At 31.0% G+C, this 22441-nt stretch overlaps 3 protein-coding genes across 6 annotated transcripts; 2 read left to right on the forward strand and 1 right to left on the reverse strand.

Annotated features, from left to right (window-relative positions):
- The first annotated feature begins 893 nt into the window (after positions 1-893).
- LOC109808192 (protein TRIGALACTOSYLDIACYLGLYCEROL 2, chloroplastic) lies at positions 894-4661 on the forward strand. Of its 4 annotated transcripts, none has more exons than XM_020371085.3 (7): positions 894-1054; positions 1826-2370; positions 2734-3063; positions 3328-3443; positions 3883-3973; positions 4066-4187; positions 4309-4661. In XM_020371085.3, the coding sequence occupies exons 2-6, from the start codon at positions 1855-1857 to the stop codon at positions 4156-4158; spliced, it is 1146 nt and encodes a 381-aa protein (XP_020226674.1). In that variant the 5' UTR covers positions 894-1054; positions 1826-1854; the 3' UTR covers positions 4159-4187; positions 4309-4661. The 4 variants fall into 4 exon arrangements, with proteins under 4 accessions (XP_020226674.1, XP_029130910.1, XP_029130912.1 ...); XM_020371093.3 differs by having other exon boundaries at positions 1044-1185; XM_029275077.2 differs by lacking the exons at positions 4066-4187; positions 4309-4661 and having other exon boundaries at positions 3807-3945.
- A 9-nt stretch (positions 4662-4670) lies between these two features.
- On the reverse strand, positions 4671-11674 carry LOC109808219 (Polynucleotidyl transferase, ribonuclease H-like superfamily protein). Its single transcript, XM_020371120.3, has 8 exons — positions 11517-11674; positions 10428-10562; positions 9383-9459; positions 8692-8773; positions 8374-8429; positions 7228-7314; positions 6639-6729; positions 4671-4958 (listed from the first exon to the last, which is right to left on the reverse strand). Exons 1-8 carry the CDS (start codon positions 11587-11589, stop codon positions 4840-4842), a joined length of 720 nt encoding a protein of 239 aa, XP_020226709.1. The 5' UTR covers positions 11590-11674; the 3' UTR covers positions 4671-4839.
- A 5118-nt stretch (positions 11675-16792) lies between these two features.
- On the forward strand, positions 16793-18709 carry LOC109807316 (calmodulin). The gene is made up of 2 exons (XM_020369839.3): positions 16793-17048; positions 17961-18709. The coding sequence occupies exons 1-2, from the start codon at positions 16973-16975 to the stop codon at positions 18332-18334; spliced, it is 450 nt and encodes a 149-aa protein (XP_020225428.1). The 5' UTR covers positions 16793-16972; the 3' UTR covers positions 18335-18709.
- Positions 18710-22441: the final 3732 nt, after the last annotated feature.

Raw genomic sequence — 22441 nt, forward strand, 5'->3', positions numbered from 1 at the left:
GAGAAACAGAGCAATACTAATGGGAACACGTTTGCAGTCAAATTTCTTTTATAAACGTTGTTTGGTGGGCAACGACACGAACACGAGACATTATCAAACTCTCACGCCAAAAACGTTAGTGGTGGGTGGGCCAAACCTTATTTTATAATAGAATTTTCAAAAAAATTATAAATTCTTAAAATAAATATTATTTATTCACCTTAAAATATTCATTAGGAACTAAAAATTATTAGTTTAGATATTGTTAATTTAGATTTTGAAGAAATGAAAATTAAAGAAAACTATTTTACAGAAATTAAAATTAAAATTTATTTATTTTACTAGGACTAAAAATAATGTTTATAAATTTTAGAAGGATAAATAAAGAAAAAAATTTAGAAGAATCAAAATCAAAATCATCAAAATTATAAAAATTGCAAACACACATTTAAGTCTTTATAATATAAAATGATGTTATTTCTTTATTTATTTATTTATAATATAAATTACGTAAAATGTTAAGATTTTATGTGAAAATAAGCTGCCTATTTTTTTAGTAAAATATTTATAATACATTATTTGGTACTTTTTAATAGAAAAAATTCACCCCATTTTTTTTTCTCCATTTGTTCCGTTTCTGTAATTTTGGAGAAATAAATGGTTCTCTGTTAAATGTATATCATATTTATTTCTCCAAAACTTTAGTTATAGAAGAAATCTAGAAAAAATATAGAGAGAATCTTGATCCGTTTTTAATACTATTATAAATTATAAATTAATATTTTCCACTGAATCGTTTAGATCTGCAGAGTTATTTAAACTTACTGTTTCCAATTCAAATCAAAAGTATTGGGCATGGTTGTGATCTGTATAAAAACTTTTAATCAATGAGATTAACATAAAATTTGGTATAATAATAAAGTGTTACTGATATAAAGAGTGCTATTAACAAATTGGTCATTGAATAATGATCCATTTACACGTATAACCAAATTCTTGTATATAAGAATTTCTTGAACATGAAAAATGAAATGCCTCACTCTCGATGATGTCCATGATTCTTCATGCTGCCTAGGTTTCTCTCTCTACAATGTCTCTTCTATTTGTTTCATGATGACGCCAACAGTGTTACTTCTTTCTAAACTCAAACTTGTTTTCACGGACCCAACATTACTCATTTTTTTACCATCACGAGATTGTTATTGGGTATTCATTTATCTGTTAAAATTTTCAATCTTTCGATCTACTTTACATGCTTGTTAGGTACAATTTGGCATCTTTTGGTCCTGAATATCACACTGGAAGCGCTTTTATGTGTTGCCCAGAATTATGTTTTGTTGGGGATTAGGGTGCAGCTATCAAGCCAAACCCAATATATTATGAAATTGCTACCTTTTTCCATTTCTGCAATAATATTCACATTATGGAATGGTGGAGTCTGGGTTTTGTTTGTGATTTTATCCTACGCTTGAATTGAATAACTATTTATTGATTCTTTTTTGCGTACTTCACTTATTTCCAACAAATTTGATGTTTCTGATGTTATCAGAATCAATGAAATTTATTTTTGAAATTGTGCTTTTTGGTGTTTGTGTTTGTTTTTTCTTGTTCTTCTTTGTCTTTTGTTATTTAATTACGCATTAGTTTGTTTGGATGTAAGTTTAGAAAAGTTTGAGATTTTTTTTAGCAGAAAAATTTCTTTATTTTCGGAAAAAAAAAAAAAAAAAAAAAAAACTCTAAAAAGCTCTTCTAAGCTGGTACCCAGACTCTTATATGATTTTGGTTCTAGCTCAATTTGGCTGCTGATGTAGGTTAAAATCTTTTGTGTTGTGTGTGTGGAGGATAGAAATTCAGGGCCAAGAGGTTGTTTAGAAGATGGTTGGGAACCCTGCACTCCATGTCTCACAATTGCCAACATCTTTTCCTTCATGTCTGATTACACTACCAGGAAATTCTTCATGTTTCATGCCTCTTCCGATTAGACGCCACACACACATCAACAGGATAGGGGCTGCATCAGCTGATGCAGATCATGGTCAAAGGTCATCTACATCAGAAGCAAAAAATCCACTTGCAGTTGTGTCGGAAATTCCGCATACCATTTGGAGGCGAACATTACGGCCACTAAGTGATTTTGGATTCAGTGATAGGAGCATCTGGGAAGGTGGGGTTGGACTGTTTTTAGTGTCTGGTACTGTCCTATTTGTTCTTAGTTTGGCCTGGTTGAGGGACTTCCAAATAAGATCCAAATTCCGGAAGTACACAGTGGCCTTTGAGTTTGCTCAAGCATGTGGGATAAGCAAAGGAACACCTGTGAGAATCAGAGGGGTCAATGTTGGCAATGTCATTGGTGTGAATCCTTCCCTGAAAAGTATTGAAGCTGTTGTTGAGGTGTCTTTCAATTCCTTAATCTAAATACTCTAGTATCCTAGTATTAAAATCTTGGTTGTGTTTGACATTCTTTGTTTAAGTCCTTGAATGGATAATTTTTTCATAAGCACTTTAAAGGTAAGAAAGCAAAATGAATTAAGTTATTCTCGTAAGCTCAAATTAACTTATGTGCTTAACTTTTATAAAACATCCTTCATCTAACTTCTCCGAAGGCTGAGGCGCACAAGTTGATTTTAGCTTATACAATAAATTTGATTCATTTTATCTTCTTATTATCTTTTTTTATTAGTGTTTATAGAGAAATTTATCTAAACTGAACATTAGTTGTTGAATTGTATTAAACCATCAGTCTTCAATTTGCAGGTTGATGATGTTAAAACAATTATACCACGAAATTCATTGATCGAGGTTAACCAGTCAGGTCTTCTCATGGAAACAAAAATTGATATCAGTCCTCGTGAGCCAATTCCAACACCTTCTGTTGGCCCTCTTGACCAAGACTGTACTAAGGAAGGTCTTATTTTATGTGATCGTGAAAAGATCAAGGGTTACCAAGGAATAAGTTTGGATACATTGGTTGGAATATTCACTCGCCTTGGCCGTGATGTTGAGGAAATTGGTATCATCAATAGCTATTCCTTGGCTGAACGAGTTTTTTCCATTATTGAAGAAGCAAAACCACTTCTTACACAGGTGTGATGCTCTTGAATGGACAGCTGAATCAAGCAATTTTCTTGTTGCCAGTTGAAAAATAGACAAATGCATGATGATGAATGAAATATTAGTTTCTTCCATCTCCAAAATCGTAAAATATTAGTGGTGAATATGCATTTTTACCTGTGACATTCATGCATCATCTCTATGCTGTAGGTGATTTTTTGTTTCTTTGTGATTATTCATTTATTCCATCACGCATTCTCATGCCCATATTTTCTCTTTGATGTAGTGATGCCTCAGATCAAAGCCATGGCTGAAGATGTTCAACCTTTGTTGGCTGAAGTCCGTGATAGTGGCCTGTTGAAGGAACTTGAGAATTTAACCCAAAACCTTACCCAAGCTTCTGATGATATGAGGTTAATTGTCTAACTTCAATGGCTCTAGTCTATCACCAATTTGGCTTTCATGCATCATTATGTTCAGATAGTCACTACTCATTAACGTAGGGGGTGCCAACTAATTAATAACATCTTCAATTCTGACTCAGGAAGACTTGATGGGATAATTGCAAAAATGTGGCTGTAACTTGTATGTTACGTTTGAGTTGCAGACCTTATAAATTGAAATTGATCATGACGTCCTCTTATTATTCTATTCTATCTACTAGATAAGAAAATCATTCATCTATTATGTTTATCCAGAATGTGCTTTCACCCATTATGACTTTACAGAATTAGATCGAATACAAAATTCCGTTTACTCTTTGACTTTACACGCAGAAAATTCTCCAAGTATAATGACTTTCAACTCTCTTGAAGTATGACAACTCACATAAATCTCCCTTTGTGTGAGCAGAAGGGTACATTCTTCCATTATGACGCCCGAGAACACTGAACTGGTTCAGAAGTCCATAAACACACTTGTTTTTACCTTGAAGAACATTGAGGTATGACACTGATGTGGGAAGTGACTAAATCTAATTATTACGAATAGCATTTCGCCCGTGTAATTATTTTATTTTTGGCTGTATCATTACAGAATATTAGCACGGATGTTGTGGGTTTTACTGGGGACGAGACTACAAAAAGGAATTTGAAATTACTTATAAAGAATCTCAGCAGGTTATTGTGAAGTCAAATTCTCAGCAGGTTATATGACAGGTAATAGTGTTGTGAACAATATTTTACATCAACTCCAACATAGATGGTGAAAATAGTAGTTTATCTATTCTAGTTGTTTCTTAGATAATATTTTTTGCATTCCTTGTCTTAACGTGTGCAGGTGTTATTGACTGTGGAACTGATTTCTATGTTGCATGGACTGGTTTTAATGGTTGACACTGGAGGACTTCAGAGAGAATGAAGTTACTGTGAGGTTCAGTTATACGCAATCATCTACCATCTTGGCGAATATATATATATATATATATTATAAAGGAGTATAGAGCAGCGTTATAGGAAAAGGTTATGAGTGGATTATATTTGTAGAGTTAATATTTATGGTCGTTTAGCTTGTTATATACGTATCTCTGGCAGATACATTGTATCAACATTTCTTTGGGCATTGTAATCGACAACTATAGTTACTTCTTTCTTTCTTGTTTAATTGCCAATTGAAGCACAATTTACCTAGCATTTCAGGGCTTTTGCAACAAATTTAAATGTGATTTTGTAATAACCACCAAAAGAACACATTATCCAAAATCATGAGACATTTGCTCAGCGTGCAAACCTACCATAACAATGAGATTTACACTTGTACTGAAAACCTTCCCATCGACAACATTCAAACACTGCTTTCTTTGCATCCCTATCACTTTCTGGACTTGGGCTTAAAAATATTTGCCTTGTAGAATCTAAGTTCTTCAATGCTTTCTCTAATGTCATCCATGGCTCTGTGTCGGTTTGATTTTGAAGGTGCTTTCTTTTGATCTGCGCGAATGATTACAATTGGTGTGGCAAAGAATAGTCATGAGAAAAATAAAGTGTCATTAAATATGGTCAAAAAAAAACAAAAGCTTGTAAGATTCCAAGTTTCAAAGTTAAAAACATCGAAAGAAATAACAAAAAATATCAACAAGCATCTGCTTTAGTTACCTTGCCAAGTTTCTAAGCATCTTTATGCTGTTACAGAATCACGTGTCTAAAGTACCTTGCGTGTTTGTTAGTTGAATTTTTGTTGGGGAGGGGGGTAGCATATACATACTCGTGTAGTTGACTATTCTTAGGATGCATTTAGTAGAAATAAAAATTTTAAAAAAAAAATGCATGCTCAGGAACTATGATTCCTATAAATCACTAAAATTTGTTTATTTGTTTATGGATAATCAAATATTTTTGTTTAATTTTAAAAAAATCAACTTTTTTTCATTATTTATCACATGAAATGAGCAATAAAGATAACATAGTGTTTTTATCATAATAAAATTTTTCTTTGAACTCAAGAAAGTTAGGTACTTGTCTACCCTCATAAGAATAATTGTGGTAAACAAGTAAAAAAAAAATTATCAGGAAACAAGGTTTTCTAAGATTTTTTTTTAATAATAAACCAAACATGAGAAACAAATATTTTCAACTTCAGATTCATGATAAACTACACTTATTTTGTACTAAATGGCCCTAGGGGTGTTGGGGGAAGGTCAGAAATACAAGAGGATAATAGTCATGCGAAAACCTCTTATCTGTATGCAATTAAAGTTACCCAACTAATATGCCTTGCAGAAAATGTAGGGAAACAAAATGTTAGGCCTTAGGTTTTATAATAGGACTGAATTGTTTTAGCAATTATTAATTATTTTAGCAGCTATTGTTGTAATTGTTTTAGCAGTTATTAATTATTTTAGCAGTTATTGTTGTTTTAATTAGGACTAGGTGCTATTAGTGGGGGGCAAGCGTAACTGACTCTAGGCAGTTATTAGCAGAATAAAAATAGCAGAAGAAGCAGGGACAGAGGTTAGGCAGTTTTTGAGTGATTTTGGAAGGGAGAGACCAAGCTCTTGAACATCTTGTGAGGGAACCTTTGTACTCAAATCAGTTTACTAAATTTCTTATATAATTTGTATTCTGTACCAGTTAAATTGAATAAAATTCAGTCCTTATTCTCATACCAGTTGGTGTCTATCACAAAATTAGGTCAATCAGAATTGACACAAAAGGACAAGTGACGAAAGGATTTCTTTAAATTTTATTTTAAAATGAACATATTAATTCATAAATCATAATCACCCAAAATTGAAATCGTTTCGATAGAAATCAAATGTTTCATCACACTACTTACCACTTCAATCAAATGGAAGCTAACCTATAATGCATTAGTAGTAGTACCTAAAGAAGTAGAAGAATCATGTTTAAATATCAGATTCAGCTATTCATCAAAAAAAATATATCAGATGCAGCCATACAGTAGACAATGCTGTGATAAGCACTGCAACTGATCCACAATCTCAAGCACGAAACAAATTTTCTTTTCCTGGATGTGGGTTGGTTGGTTGTGGGGCAGGGGTTAATGGATCCCGAACCAATTGATAGTTCATAACAAATATTAAACTTGAGTATGATTTAATGCACCAATACCAAAGAAATATTCATTATATACTAATTATAATTTCTCACCTCTGGGATACCAGCGTATGCAGAGGGCTTTAACACTACTAACATCAACAAGAACATGAGAGAAGAGACTGGCCAGGTCTGGCATGTATTTCTGCAAAAATCAATCTAGTTAAGACAGGTATCGGAATATTTCAGAGAGGAAAAATAGGAAATACAGTAGTTGCAAATAAAAATTGCAACATATGCTTCCAATAAGGCTTGATCAGGCTATGCAGAATGGAAAAGAAATGGGTTTTCAATAACAGAGATTCTATATTTAGATGACAGAAATTTTCAAGCAGTGTCTAGACCTCTTTTACCAGATGCCCACTTCATAAATGCTATGATGTATTCAGTTGACTCACAGCAAGCATGGAATATAAACGATACCAACTTGCCCAATAATATGGAAATTGAAATGTGATGTCATTTAAAAAAATAAATTTGATGATCTGACCAATAACTTAAAGCAGAGATTAACAAAGAATGCAAGACTTAAACAATACATTTTACATCGTAAAGCCGAAAAACATTATGATTATTAGAATATAGAAATTAACTACACTTCAGCAAAGCCACTATCTAGAAATTACTATGGCAGAATCAATACCTTCAGAAATTGAAAATCAACATATATTGAATTTCCGGCCAAGAGAGGTGTGTATGCACTAACATGTCTCTTAACAAATTCAATAACCTGAAATTTCACAGATCGTAAAAGATAATAAATGAATAAAACAAAGGGAAAGAGATTCATTCACTGCATTCCAGAAAAGACCGAAAGTAGTACTTCAATTCATCACAGATCAAGTGGCAACATATAGGAAAATGGATCTCAGTTTACAGACATTTTCAACACAACAAGCAAATGTGAGATGGGTGGCATCCAAGCCATACTTCCATATTACTGGAACCGATATAATTTGCTTGATGCAGGAGTACGATGCTAAATGCCAACTGGTTTTGTCTACAACCAACTTTTTGGCTCAGAGTATGTTAGGATTCAATTGTAAGGTTTGGAATTTAAGTCCCACACTGGATGCATAGGATTTTAGTGTGCAATTTATACAACCTTGGACTCCAACTACAACAGTTATCTTTTGTGGTGTCATTCGCCCAAGGTTCTTACAAGGGTAAGTGCAGGATATGCCACATTCTGTAGATAAAATATTATCTCTAGCTAATTTTAGCCCAAATCTGTCTAAAAGGTTAAATTTCTGAGACACATCACTACATGGACAACACAACATTAGAGAGCCATTTGTGCTACATTTACCATCAGCCTAGAAGAAGGGCAACAGCAGGCATTCTGCTGATTACCGTATACCTTAGACCTACTAAAATAAATCATAAATTACTTAGATCACAAACCATTAAATTAAATTTTAAAATGCATTTACTTCAAATATTCATGCCGGTATCATGAATCTTTAGAGAAAATGTAACAGGTTTTCTGGTAGAGAAAAGAAAATCTCAGTTGCCAAGTTTTTTCCTGGAATGTACTGCGCCCAACCCATACTTTGTATGAAATTTATGAAGGATAATGAGATATTCAATTTCCTTCTGTACACTAAGATTCTGCAATCTCTAACAGACAAGTTTAACTATTTCATCTGTCTTATAACATAAAAAAGATAACATTTTTTTCAAGTTCACTGAATACACATGAAAAAACAGTAGCCATTTAACATGATAGTTAATTGAAAGTAAGTTCCAATGAAAAGAGAGCTTGCCACATAGTATAATTAATACATACCTGTTTTTCAGCTTCTCTTTCAGTAATTGTACTTTGTAGCACCTTTTTTGTTAACCCTAAATTCATCAAAAATCAATAATCAATGCCATTTAAAATCTAATTCAACAGAAAAAAAAGGGAAAAAAGGAACTAAATAATGTTAATGAAAAGCAACCAATCAGCAACACATGAATAATACAGTATCAAATTTCTTCACATTCTATGATATATTGAATTATTTTATCTATTTTGAAGGATATATTACACTCCCCATGGCCAACTTTACAGTAAAAAAATTTTCTCTATCAAGAAAAACAAAGTTCAAAATATAGCATTTACCACTTTCACCGTGATGACTTTGACACCATTCTCCCATCTTGTCAAGGCACTCCTTAGTTTGGTGGATGACCAGATCAGGACCCTAAAATAGAAGATACTTTGTTTCATACTCATGCTAATGTGATCATGCATACTGGATTATCTATTAACTCGTGATAGATACACAATATTTGACCAAATGCAATCAACATTTCATTGTTTGCTAAGAAGGAAAAAAAATGGTGAAGATAGTAGGGATTACATAAATTAGATCTAATAGTATTTCCCCTCCTTTCAGTAAAAAGGGTAGGGGGCTAATCATAAGTTACAATCTGATCAAATTCATAATTTGTATTAGAAGTGTATATTGTATACTTTACATAGCAAATAAAAATAAAAAGCCAATGAGGCAATCAAAGTGAAAAGTGATACCAAACATGCACTTAGTATGATAATGATAAAGGAAAAAAACTTTAAATAACTTCAAGCTTACAAGAATCAAAATGTCAATGTGATTCTGGTCTGTGGAATAAACAAGTTTCCCCCATAAAAAACCAGGAAAATAAAGAAAAGTAAAAAAAGAGAAATGTTATTTAGCTAGAGACAGGACAAGTAGAATTTTGATCACAGTATACTAGTATAGTGATGCATGGAAACAATCATGTAACATAAACAACAACGAGCATGTAAATTGTAACATTGAACTAAATACCTCCACCGTTTTGGTTAAATTTCCATCTGTAATTATACATGCAATCTCAAGTATTCTGTCCACTTCAATATTTAAACCTGCACATACAGAAGGTTTACCACTTATAACCTCATCAGGGACTAAACAATTCATATGTTATCACAAACAATAACACATTTTGTGACTGAAGAATATATAATTTACTTTTAAATATCACATAACAGTAGATAATCAAATGTAAGTTTCTAACTATGCCCTCAAGGAGAAAATACAGAACATGGAAGTTGTGCAGTTAAAGAGGTAGGATTAGACCAAGCGGGTCTAGCTAAATTAGTTGAGTAGGGTTTGAGTTATTTTGTAAACCCCTTGATACCAAGTTCGACTTCAATGAATAAAAAAAAGAGCAAGGATTAGACGTGCATTCTACCAGATGAAATGTACAAAATGGAGAACTGATAACTAGCAGTGAAATTTAATAAGAAACAAAATCAGGCGAGTGTAGATGATGAACCTCAAATAACATTCAGCTCATAGGCTGACAGTCATTCAAGCATAAAAAGGCCATGCCTTTAGAAGGTCAAAGGAAAGAGGATGACAAAGCCAATAAAAGAAAATGTTATATGGATAGACTCAAACATAGTCTATTGAGGTTTGTCCTTATGCCCATTCGGAAGCATCAACAAAGAGGACTGATAATCTAGAACAGTTATGATTTTTAAGAAAATAACTCTTAGAGGGATAGAATACTTAACAATAATTCACCACCCTAGGGTAGCACATCTTTCCAAAATATAAACTTATCCAAATTGCTATGGAGGAGGCTCACTTGAGTTACACATCTAATACTTTAGATGTAGAGCCATGTTAAAGGATAGCATCTGTACTAATATAACACAGAAGTAGTTACAAAGATAATTGGTAGCATATCATAAAATGTAAGAGCTTTGTCACTGAAAATTTAGAGGTCTGTGAACAATATGAATCAAACATAGAAAAAAATGAAAAAAAAAATATTTAAATAGAAACAAGTAAAACACACTCGAAACAATCCATTCTACAAGCTTACCTGTCATTTCCAAGTCAATCCACACAAGAGGTAGCTTGTATTCACATGGAGGAGTCACTGGAATTTCTTGATCAGGTTTCTTGTTTTTCACTGGTAAAGTGTCGGTTTTGGCATTAACTCTCTTGTCACTACTACCTGCACAATGAAAGTATCTAGCAAATACTAGTTCACTCATATAGTATAATAGTAATCAACATAATGTTCTCACTAGCTAGCATCCATCCAAGAAATTTATATAACTAGTTAATACAAATAAAAATGCAGAGCAACAAGCTGACTAAAGAAGATATCAGCATGGGGTAATACATAATCATTGGAAACAATATTGCTAAAGCTTAGCAAATGCATCAATACAATTGGCCAAGCCTTAATCAACCGGGAAGAAGCTACCCAAGCAAAGGTGTTTGACTGGTGGAATAACATAGTCTAGCAAAGACCAATAATCCTCCAGAAACTAAAATCAGATTCACTAAAACCTGGTAAATGCAGCACTTTCTTTTCTCTCCTTCCCGTTTCTTCACTTGGATTCTTAAACACTCATCACCAAATCAATCTATTAAGCAATATTCATTCCATCAACACTAGAGTGACTCTCCAACTGTCAGTTTTTCACCTGCTGATCTGTGATCATGATCCTTCTATTCATGTCAATATTTTCTTCTATTCTATTTCTACCATGATCATACATCTTCATTTCCTCAAACTCATTCAATTAGAAACCTTTCAAAAAAATAAATAAATAAATGGACACATGCAATAAGCACACAATAAATAACTCCAGAAATAATATTTCAGCAAATTGTTAACAATCTCATATCTAATGACCCTCAAAGCAAAATGACATTGATTTTAGCATAGGAGCGGTGCACTGCACAACCAAGTTGCAAGTTACCAAACTCCATAAACACAAAAAAAATAATAATAATAATAATAATAATTTAAAACTCCATAAACTCGTCAGCAACAATAATTAAGAAAGGACAAGGGCCTCTCTTGATAAGAACTGCAAGTGTGAAACCCTAAACCAAAGTTGAGGAACTATATATGAAAATAAATATAATAATAAAAAAAGTGAAAATAGAATGGTACCGGCAGTGGTGAGAACGCGACTTTCGTCGGCATCAAGTTCTAACACTGAAAAGGAATTAGCGAGTCCCTCCATTTCTTTCTTTAGTTTCTTTCTTTCTCTTCAAACTCTTCAACTTTGGCGCTGTCCCAAACAAAATTGTTGCCTATTTTCGGGTTTAGGATATAACTCCACTTAAATTTTACTCGATATACTTTTGGACTACTTTTTTTTTAGTTTTACTTTTCAAACATTTTATTCTTTTTAAATAATTTTTCAAAATTGTTTTATATTTTTTTGTTTTTTTTTAATTACTTACATATATTTAATATTAATTATTTTTTACTTTTTTATTTTTTTTATATATACACGATGTATTTTTTATTCACTAATTAACATTATGTATTTTTTCCTCTCAATTACATTATGTATGATAATAATATTTTAAAGTATATTTAAATTTATTTTAATTATTTTTTTATCTCTGTAGTAATATTTTTTAAGGATTTATAATAATATTTTAAAATATCAATTTAATATTTTCTTCATATGGTCTCTTACATATATTTTTAAGTCCAATAATAAATGTTATCTTAGAGGAAAAAATAAATCTTAGAATAAATATAATATTAGTTTTTTAACATAGTATCAATTATTTATCTTTTATTTTATATATTCTTAATAATATCTTTTAGGAAATATTTTATGAGTTGTATTATTTTTAATAAAAAAATAATCATAAAATTAATTTTTTTAAAAATATTATTCACTCCTATCTATTTATTAATGTAAAAAGTAAAAGAAAAATAATTAGAAAAACAACTAAATTCATCTTGAATTATAAGATTTTTTTTTAAATTTGAGTATTTATTTATATTAAAATTAATGAATAATAATATAAGATCACAAAAATGTACGCGCATGCACGAATTTGTTACAATGAAGAATGATAACATATTCTCTAATGCGTAACTTAATACACTTTTTCTCATCCATTAAAATTTATTCAAATTTGCAAAAAGGGCACACCACCGGCCAACAACCGCTCCTCAAGTTTAACCCATGATTTGTTCTCATACAACATATGATTATCACAGTCCAAATCACAATGAAAAAAAAAGGATAAGCCATAGTTCAAAAACATATAATTATAGAAAACAATTATATAACCTGCAACAACATAAAAAAACATAAATAAAAGTCAAACATTCAAAAATAAACATGTATCGCATTCATCCCATATCAACTTAGACATTCATCAATGCATATGAACAGTGACGGATCCAGAAATTTTAGATAGTGGGGGCAATATTTATTTATATATTATAATATTAAAAAATTTATGTATAACTTTTATAGACAAATATATATCATAATTATTTTTTACAAGTTTTTATATCTAGAATTATAATTGAAGATGAAAATAATTAAATTAGGTCAGACAATATTTTATTATAATTTAGTAGGTTTGAACCTAACTTTCTTTAAAAATATATATCCTAAGTATGACTTATTTATTTATTAGACATTTTTTAAATGTTTGGGTATATAATCTTAAAGACCTATTTTATAATAATTTAATACTATTCAAAATATAAAAATAAATATGTTAAATTTTATAAAAATCAAGTTTAATTTATTTATGATATAAACATGTTTTTAATATCTAATATATATTTTTAGATGATAATTTATTTTAAAATATATTTTATAATAACAATTCTGAATGAAACATAAATCTTCCGATATTTCTTATTTTGATTTTTTTTAATCAATATATACAATTTTACTATTTTTATATTTTTAATCGACGTATACAATAAATAAAAAACACAAAAGGTATGCATACTACACATTTTATTTTATCAAAAATTGTTTTTTTAATATATCACATTATATATGTGAGTATTATTATTATTATATATATATATATATATTAATTAAACTTTTTTTAAAAATTGATTCATTATTAAAGATTATTCTTTATCACATAAAAGAATTAATCTCCTTTAAAAGTTTGATAGACATCAAATAAATAAACATTTTCTTCATATCTATATTTTATACATATGATAATTTAAACATATAATTTTTTTTTAAATATATTATTTTTTAAAAAAAAATTATGTATGTGTCAAATAGTAGTGGGGGCAAGTGCCCCCACTCTCCCACAAGTGGATCCGTCGCTGCATATGAATATGCCACAAACACATCATATGCAAATATCTCAACTAATGCATCGTCACGCATTCACCAATGGAGATCTCTTAACAACATGAACAATCTAAGTGACTTTATTCTATCTAACCAATCCAATCATTTTTGCATCCAAAGTGTTGACTCGATCACAAAAAAATGAGATATCAAGCTTTCTTCTGATTCCTCAAGTATTGTCACTTGCACTAAGAAAAATTGGTTACATCACTAGGAATAATACAATTAAGTATAGACTTATCACGACTTTGGTGTACATTGCCAAGTTATACATGAAGTTCACCCGGTGTTTATTCTAGAGGAACTATGCAACCTTTTTTAAATACTTGGTTAAGGGTTGTAGTATTCGACCTACTACCTTACTTAACCACTAACCAAGGACCTAAATGAGACTTAACACACCTCAAAATCAAGTTCAAGAGACACAGCTGCTCAATGAAGATTTTCCAATAGTGACTTACTTAAGCACCACTCCAAGATTTCTTATGTAGGATCTTCAATTTTCAAAAATAATTTCTTCTCCTTAAATCCTAAGTTAGTCATCATTCCTTGATATCATACCGCATTCTCAGCATTTACACCTCATCATATATCATCTCTATGCATCACATCCAATCAAGACATATAGAGATCAACAAACAACTTATAATCATTTATCATAAATGACAACCTTTACATAAACAATACATAGGGAGTTTTATTGCTTCGATCAAACTCATTCTTATCTCACATGAAAGCTAAAAAGGTTCTCTACAACTCTTACAAAATTTTAAAGTTCTAACTCCATCATCTATTATACTGAAAATCACAAAAATCACAAAAATCACAATTTGCCTAAATATTGAAAGATTAACATTTGTTCCCTAAAAATGTCATAACTGAAGTTCTATACCTTATTTTTAAGAGATTTCAAAGTCATTGAAAAGCTAACATATAGGATTATAAAAGCAAATAATTTGGTCATTTACTTACTTAAATGATTCAATCTTTTACTCAAGCGAGTTAAACTCGCTCAGAGCGACCAACAACTCGTTGAGCGACTAAAATTCACTTTAAGGGATCCAAGTCAGAAAACATCTCTAGACAACCACCCAGGCTTGTTTGGAACGAACTCCATGGGGCTCTAAGCGACCAAAACCAAAAAACATACATAGTCGAAGCTCAAGAACATTAACCCCGCAAAACATTTCAATAATCAAAAAATCCATCAAATCCATACATAGATTCATGCATCCAACTCAATCATTCATACATGTACCTCCTAACAAGTCATTTTGCCCCAAAATCACCACATGCAACTATAAAATTAGTCGAGATCATCAAAATCATCTTAGCCACCTCAAGAACAATCAAAACCCACCAACACAACCTTCAAATATGCAAATCCTCTAATTCATTCAACAATTGATAATCTCACTCACATACAACACAAGAATTCAATCAACCATTCATCATAACTTCCCTTACCTCAAATTCAAACTTTCTAAAAGAAAAAGAGAGGTAGAAGAAAAAAAAAAACTTTAAGCTTCCAACCTCCACTAGCTTCACATCACGCCACAACAATGATCTTCCATTGTTTTAAGCTCTCCCACCAAACTTCTAGTAGCAAACTTTCTTCCTAAAGAGTTTGTGCACCTGAGAAGGGAAAGAGAACTAAAAAATTTCACTTGTTTTCTCAACCAAAAAAAAAAACAACAAAATAGTAAGAAGCTCAACGTTACACATGATGTGATAAAAACATATAAATAAATAAAAGTACATGTATTTGAATGTATATATATATATATATATAAAGGGTTCAAACGATATCGGTGTAATTTTTATTAAGTATTATATCATCCAATAACTTTATATTAAATGTGAAATTTGCAAATCTAACCATTGAATTATAACTTCATATCATTTTATATGTTTATATCAAATTTTGTTAAAATTGAACAACAACTTGAAGAAATCAAAGTGTTTATATTTTATTATATTTTGAAATGTATATATTACATCAATTTTTTTTTACAAGAATGAATTATCAAATCATTTTGAATTAATATAAAGTTTTGTATATATGATCTAAGAGTAAAAAACTTTCAATCTAACGATTATATTTATAAAATTCACATTATAAAGTTATTCATTAGTATAATACTTAATAAAAATTACACTGGTGTCGTTTGAACCCTTATATATATATATATAAAGAGAGGAGTGATCCGTTTATTCTATAAGTAAGTTTACCTAAACTTACTCCGTTCAATAACTCATACTCTATATCAAATCTCAACAATTTAACCGTTGAAAGTTCTTAATGTACAAATCAAATTTGTAAACTTTTTTAAAATTTGAAAACTATTTGATATTTTGTTTCATTAATTCAAATTGACGAGTAATCATAAAAATACGATTGTCTGTCAATAAGAATTAATTAAACAAAATAACAAATAATTTTTTATTTTTTATAAATTTTACAAATTTAATTTATGTAGACTTACTTCTCGAATAAACAGATCACTCATCTCTCTATATATATAACATTAAAAGAGAGAGAGTCATTATTCAATAAAAATATTTATTAAATATTTTTAGAAGAATTTATTGATCTTTTATTTTTTTAATCTATTTTTTATCTCTATATCTAAATTAATTTTTAATATTTTTTAAAATTATCAATAATTATAAAAAGAATATCATCACGATACATTATTTAAAATACATTTATATATTTAAAATATTTATTTATTACATATCTTAATTATAACAAATTTATATATTAAAAATCTTTTTATTTATTATAAACTTCAACCATGTAAAATAAATATTAATCTCTTACATTCTACACACTATAATACTTAATTATTTATTAAAATTAAGATGTACAACTATTAATTTTTAGACCTCTTGTCCCATTTTATTTTCAAAACATAGGAAACATAAAACCAAAATATCTTATTTGGTCAACACCTTAACCTTACTACTGTTGTTGTTCTATTGTTAGAGAAGAAGAGACTATTAATGGATTAAATTGAGCATTATGATTAAGACAAGTAGATTATGTTTGAATTAAGGAATTAAACATCCATAAAAAGGAAAAGAAAAGAGAGAAAAAAGAGAAGCCTGGAGCTGGTTGGTTGGTGTTTGTGAAGAGTATATAAATAGCACAATCCTTCTTCTTTGTTTTTACACATCACATAACACAAATACAAGAAAGAAGAAGAAAAAAAGAAAAAAAAGAAGAGATCCATCATTTCATTTTCCTCTTCTTTTCAATCCAATGGCCGATCAACTCACTGACGAACAGATCTCCGAGTTCAAGGAGGCATTCAGCCTCTTCGACAAGGACGGCGATGGTCTCTTTTCTCAGATCCCTTTTTCTCAGATTATTAGATCTCATTTTTTTTTTACCCTTTTGGATCTTCTTGATAAATTTTTTATCTTTTTTTATTTGGGTTTCTTCTCCTTTAACTTGGTGTTTTCGGGTGTATGGATGAATTGGATATACATGAAATTTCGTGCCTTTTTTGTTTCCTATTTTGCCCCTTACTAATGTTGCATGTGATGTGGTCGTATTTGGTGTTCTGTAGCTTGAGATTTGTGATTTAGTTTCTGGGTGGTTGATTCCTCTATTAGAATTGGTTTTGTGGATGTGGCATTTGGCGATGCGTGTATCTATGCGGAAAGATGTAGATGTCTACCATGTTTTGAGGTGGATTTGGAGTATAATAGGAAGAAGAAAATAATTTAGGTTGAGAAAGTAATAAATGTAATAATTCATAAGATAGGAAGAAAATGAGAGTGGAAATGACAAAAGAAAAAGTTGATGTATGTTTATAAATTATAATTACCCGAGAAGATATATCCGAGAATGAGATAACAATTGCGTGATATTTATGTTTCTGGTCAGAAACAGAAAAGGGGGTTTTATGATTGACTAATTGTTAATACTCTTCTTTATTAGCATTGTTTGAGTTGTTTTTGGTTATAATGAATGGAAAGGATTTTCCCCGAAGTACTGGATTTGTGAATCTTGTATAGTTATAAAACATTTATAGATTCATGAAATTTTACACAAAGATAAAATGAACCTGGAATATCATGTTTACCACCCTCCATCACATTTGTTGATGTGTTTTTGAAACTTTTGCTATGTTTGAAAAGCAATTTTTTTGTGTCAAAAATCTGTTCAAGTTAATTGATTCTTGAATTGGGTGATGGTGTTGCTTGTGGGGCTGAATCTTATTTTTTGTTTTAAAATGCTGCAGGTTGTATTACTACCAAGGAACTTGGGACCGTGATGCGGTCACTTGGGCAGAACCCAACTGAGGCTGAGCTGCAGGACATGATAAATGAGGTTGATGCTGATGGCAATGGCACCATTGATTTCCCAGAATTCCTGAATCTGATGGCACGCAAGATGAAAGACACCGATTCAGAGGAGGAGCTGAAGGAGGCCTTCCGTGTGTTCGACAAGGATCAGAATGGTTTCATCTCTGCCGCCGAGCTGCGCCACGTGATGACCAATCTTGGCGAGAAGCTGACCGACGAGGAAGTCGATGAGATGATCCGGGAGGCTGATGTTGACGGTGATGGGCAGATCAACTATGAGGAGTTTGTCAAAGTCATGATGGCCAAGTGAGGACCAATCAACCATAACCAAAAATTTGAAAAAGCACATGAACAGAAAAGGACAGGGCAGATAAGTTTTGATGAGAATTCTATTTTCATTAGGACATCATCATCTTCATTTGGGGTCATTAGTTTTTGTTGGTCGGTTTTGTTTGCTTTATTTATTGGTGTTTCTCATTAGTATTTCTGCTACTTGTGTGCTCTGTCCCCTTGTTTTAGTAGCTTCCATTAGCTTTGTCTCACCATGCATTTGTACTTCACTTCTCATCTTTTTTGGGTTACTATGAACCTCGAACAATTGGTTGCAATTTGTGCTTTTTACATGTGGGTGACTAAAATACTGTTAATATCATCTTTATGCTATATATGATTGTTTCTGTGATCATTTTGCACTCCAATCATGATGGAAAGCTAGTGAAGAATATCCGTTATTTCTTCTGTGAAACACATCATCTAGATTGTTTCAGCCCATTTTTTTCTCCTAAGCTGAAGTTAACAACAACATTGCAACGTTCTAAATCAAGAGTATTGTGTTTACTTTGTCAACGCCTTTAGCTAAAAAAATGGTGATTTTACTATTAATCAAAAAAGAGAAAAAAGGCTATGCACCAACACTGAAAAAATAATTTTATAATGTCATTCAATCACAAATTATCATTTAAGATGAATTATTGATTTTTACAATAATTATCTTAAAGTCATACAGTAGTAATTTAGTTGACGGTAGAAAAACCTACACTGAAAGTGCATAATTGTTAAACTAGGATTTCGAATTGAATATGATTTTGACTTCAAAAACTAGGATGATAACAATGTACATAAAAGCCTACTTCAAAGGTTTTACTTTTTTTACTTTCCAAAGAAATAATGAAAAGGCATAGTGTCTTTGGCGTAATGTGTAATTCAAGAAAATGGGAGGTGAGCCAAAAATGTGTGCTTAGAAACTATGTTACATTACTAACATAAGATAAGATAATGGCACATTATATTATGTATTGTTTTATGAAATGATTCTTCGTGGGACATTGATGCCGCGCAGTCCACCCTGAGCACGAAAGATTTTCCCTTACTGATGGCACGAGATTAATTTATTTCAGAATGAGGCAATGTGCTAGCACCAGAAAATCCAAATCCAAATCCAAATCCAAACTCGTTGTGAAAGCACAGGCGAAGTCAAAAACACTGCGCCAAAAGTTAAAAACAATGCGCAAGAGCTGCTTTTGAAGAGGGCACAATGCCAGGGTTGAAGACAGATCTTATCTTGTTACTAACAAAAGCTCTTTCAGCCGCAAAAGGGTTTCAAAGAGAAGAGAGATAAGTGATGGATCTCAATAGTGACGTGTTTTTTTTTTATAAGAAGAAGTATTATGTTTGTTTGGGGTGGTGAAAGAATCGTTACTCTTTTTCACTTTTGCCTTCACATGTATATTCGTTGCAAAAACTTATCTTGACCATCCAATGTTTTAAAAAAGTTTGGATGATTCATACATTACAAGCTTCACTCTGTTGTCACCCATGATTCATCCATTTTCTCTATTTGTATCATCCCCACCAAACTACACTCTCTTTGATAACATACTTAAAAAGGAAAAGAGAATCTTTGAGCACATGATGATGGTATTGTACAACTATATTGGTACACTCATCTTGTCATAAATAGTAGCATAATGTACGCTACAATACGATCAAACCATAGTGTGGAATCTTCATTTTTGGATAATGACTTTGCATGTCATGCACGATGGTAAAACTTTTTTCAGACGTGGAGAGAGGACAAGCATGTTTATTGGCTTTGGTGTCTGAAAAATATAAAGCCGAATAAGGCTTGTATATATGCATGCTTGCAATAGCTAGATAGTTGATCCTTCAAATTTCGAATAGAACAAAGTTGCCATCATGAATTTAAAAAAGAAAAAAGGAAAAGGGTAAGTGGGCAGAGTAAAGTGTTCAATGGAAACATGTTAATGGAAAATAAATAAATAGGTATCATGTCATTGTGTTACTTGTCATTCATTTACGTAAGTATATGTTTCAAAGATTGAAAACTTGAAATGATAATTTTTTTAATGATAACTAAAAAACATAATAGCAATTTAAAAAGAACTAAAAATGACAAAAATAATTATGAAAACAAAAAAAAATGTAATAAAAACAACTTTAAACTATCGTATATAAATTATTATATATGATGAATTTGTTGCTTTTTACATTAATACTTTAAAAGCCTTAATAAAAAAAAATATACGGATTGATAGTGTAAATGATTTTATATTGATACATAATCATTAAATTTAACAAAATATTAAATTGCAGGAATAAAGAAATATTAAAGTCAAAATAAAATATAAAAAAGCACCTCCATTAAAGATGCTAGAGCATCTTCAATGGGAGGTGCTTAATATGTTGCTTATTCTTAAGTAACAGTGCTTACAAAAAACTTTCATTAGAGTGATCTTACATGGCAATCCAGTTGCTTAGAGCAACTTCAATGGGAGTTGCTTATCCTATGAAGCAACTCAAGTCCCAGTTTCTTGTCATTGGAGAATTCTGATATGGCAACATGAGTTGTTTGAAGAAGAGAGGGAGTTGTTTCCTCAAGCAACCATTTCTTACCAGATTTCAAACAAATTTTATTGAACATATTTGGGAACGTTTCGAAAATAATAATGATAAAAATTAATTTTATATAATGTTTATGTATTTACTATTATTTTATTTTTAATATTTACTTATTGTGTATTTTTTCTCATAATTTATTTTCACAATTATCCTTTTTAATAAAAATTAAATTTGGTTTATAAATGATTAGAAAAAAAATACTAAAAATTCATCTTAAAGTTTCTTATCATTGAAGTAAATTTGTGTAGGGACCACTTTTTTCATTTTTTCTCAGTTGCTTCTACAAGCAACGGTGCTTAGCGCTGAGAAGAGAAATTTGATTGTTTGAATTGGATCTACGTGGAATATGGACCAAAGTTATGAAAATAAAAAAAAAATAGAAAAAAAACATCCTTCACCTCATCTTCGTCCGTCCGGGGAGGGTTGCCGACGCCGGCCCGTGTAGCCGGTCGCGCGTCGCCAGCGGTGTGTCTCTGGCCAGACCCCTCCGCCCCGCGCGCGCGGCTCCAGACAACCAATCCCGACAGCCCGCGCGCGAACCCCCTCCGCCCCGCGCCAGAACCCTCCGACCGAACCCCTCCGCACCCGCGCGCGCACTTCAGCCGGCCACGCGCACTCCAGCGGTGGCCACGCCTGCGCGCGCACCCCAGTTGCCCGCACGTACCTGAGATTGAAAAGAGAGAGAGAGATTGAAGGGTGAGAGTGATGGAAAAGGAAAGAGACTTTGTGAGGAGAAGAGGAGAAAAGGAAAATAAGAAAAGAAAGAGGAATTTTTTTTTAAAAAAATTATGCTATTTTTTTATTTATCTGCAAAAAAAATTTAATTCTACTATTTTTTTCTATTTATCTACAATTTTTTTTAAAAAATTCTGCTATTTTTTTTATTTATGTACAAATTTTTTTTTTAAAATTCTACTATTTCTTTTATTCATCTGCAAAAAGAATTTTTGTATTCTAGCACATGAATCCCGATCAATATAATTTTTAAAGTTATTTTAATTATTTACAAAATCAACCACTCATACTATATTGTTGTAATTTTTAGTAATTTCTTTTATTATGTAATTTTTTTTATTATTGTAATTTTTTTATTATATAATTTTTTTTGTTTGTTATTCATATTTATATATTATCCATAATATTTAATTTTATAAAAAATTTTCATAAAGTATAGTGTAAAGTATCAAAAAGTATAGTATAAATTATAAAAAAATAAGGTTGTTTATAAGAAATTTTTATTGGAGTAAAAATTATAAAAATATAATATGAGTTACTTATGAGTGACGTGACATAATGAGACTCATTTAAAGTGATTGACAGTTACTTATAAGCAACTCCAACCGTAAATACTCTAAAAAGCCTAAAAAAGTAGAACTTGCGGGGATAAAATCTTAACCACATAACCTATTTATGGACAGCATAACCGATCCTGCTCACGTTTAACGAGGCAAGTTGCACGACTTACGCACCGGAGTTTCTACAAATTACATGCACTAAA

Source organism: Cajanus cajan, chromosome 9 (assembly GCF_000230855.2).
Source record: "Cajanus cajan strain Asha chromosome 9, NIPB_CcT2T_4, whole genome shotgun sequence".
Taxonomy (NCBI): domain Eukaryota; kingdom Viridiplantae; phylum Streptophyta; class Magnoliopsida; order Fabales; family Fabaceae; genus Cajanus; species Cajanus cajan.

Coding starts and splice junctions, on each gene's coding strand:
- LOC109808192 (XM_020371085.3), top strand. CDS start 1,855: ATGGTTGGGAACCCTGCACTCCATGTCTCACAATTGCCAACATCTTTT. Junction 2,371..2,733: donor GTATTGAAGCTGTTGTTGAG/GTGTCTTTCAAT, acceptor TTCAATTTGCAG/GTTGATGATGTTAAAACAAT. Junction 3,444..3,882: donor CAAGCTTCTGATGATATGAG/GTTAATTGTCTA, acceptor TTGTGTGAGCAG/AAGGGTACATTCTTCCATTA.
- LOC109808219 (XM_020371120.3), bottom strand. CDS start 11,589: ATGGAGGGACTCGCTAATTCCTTTTCAGTGTTAGAACTTGATGCCGAC. Junction 10,563..11,516: donor TCGCGTTCTCACCACTGCCG/GTACCATTCTAT, acceptor TTCATTGTGCAG/GTAGTAGTGACAAGAGAGTT. Junction 7,315..8,373: donor AAAGAGAAGCTGAAAAACAG/GTATGTATTAAT, acceptor GTGAAATTTCAG/GTTATTGAATTTGTTAAGAG.
- LOC109807316 (XM_020369839.3), top strand. CDS start 16,973: ATGGCCGATCAACTCACTGACGAACAGATCTCCGAGTTCAAGGAGGCA. Junction 17,049..17,960: donor CTTCGACAAGGACGGCGATG/GTCTCTTTTCTC, acceptor AAAATGCTGCAG/GTTGTATTACTACCAAGGAA.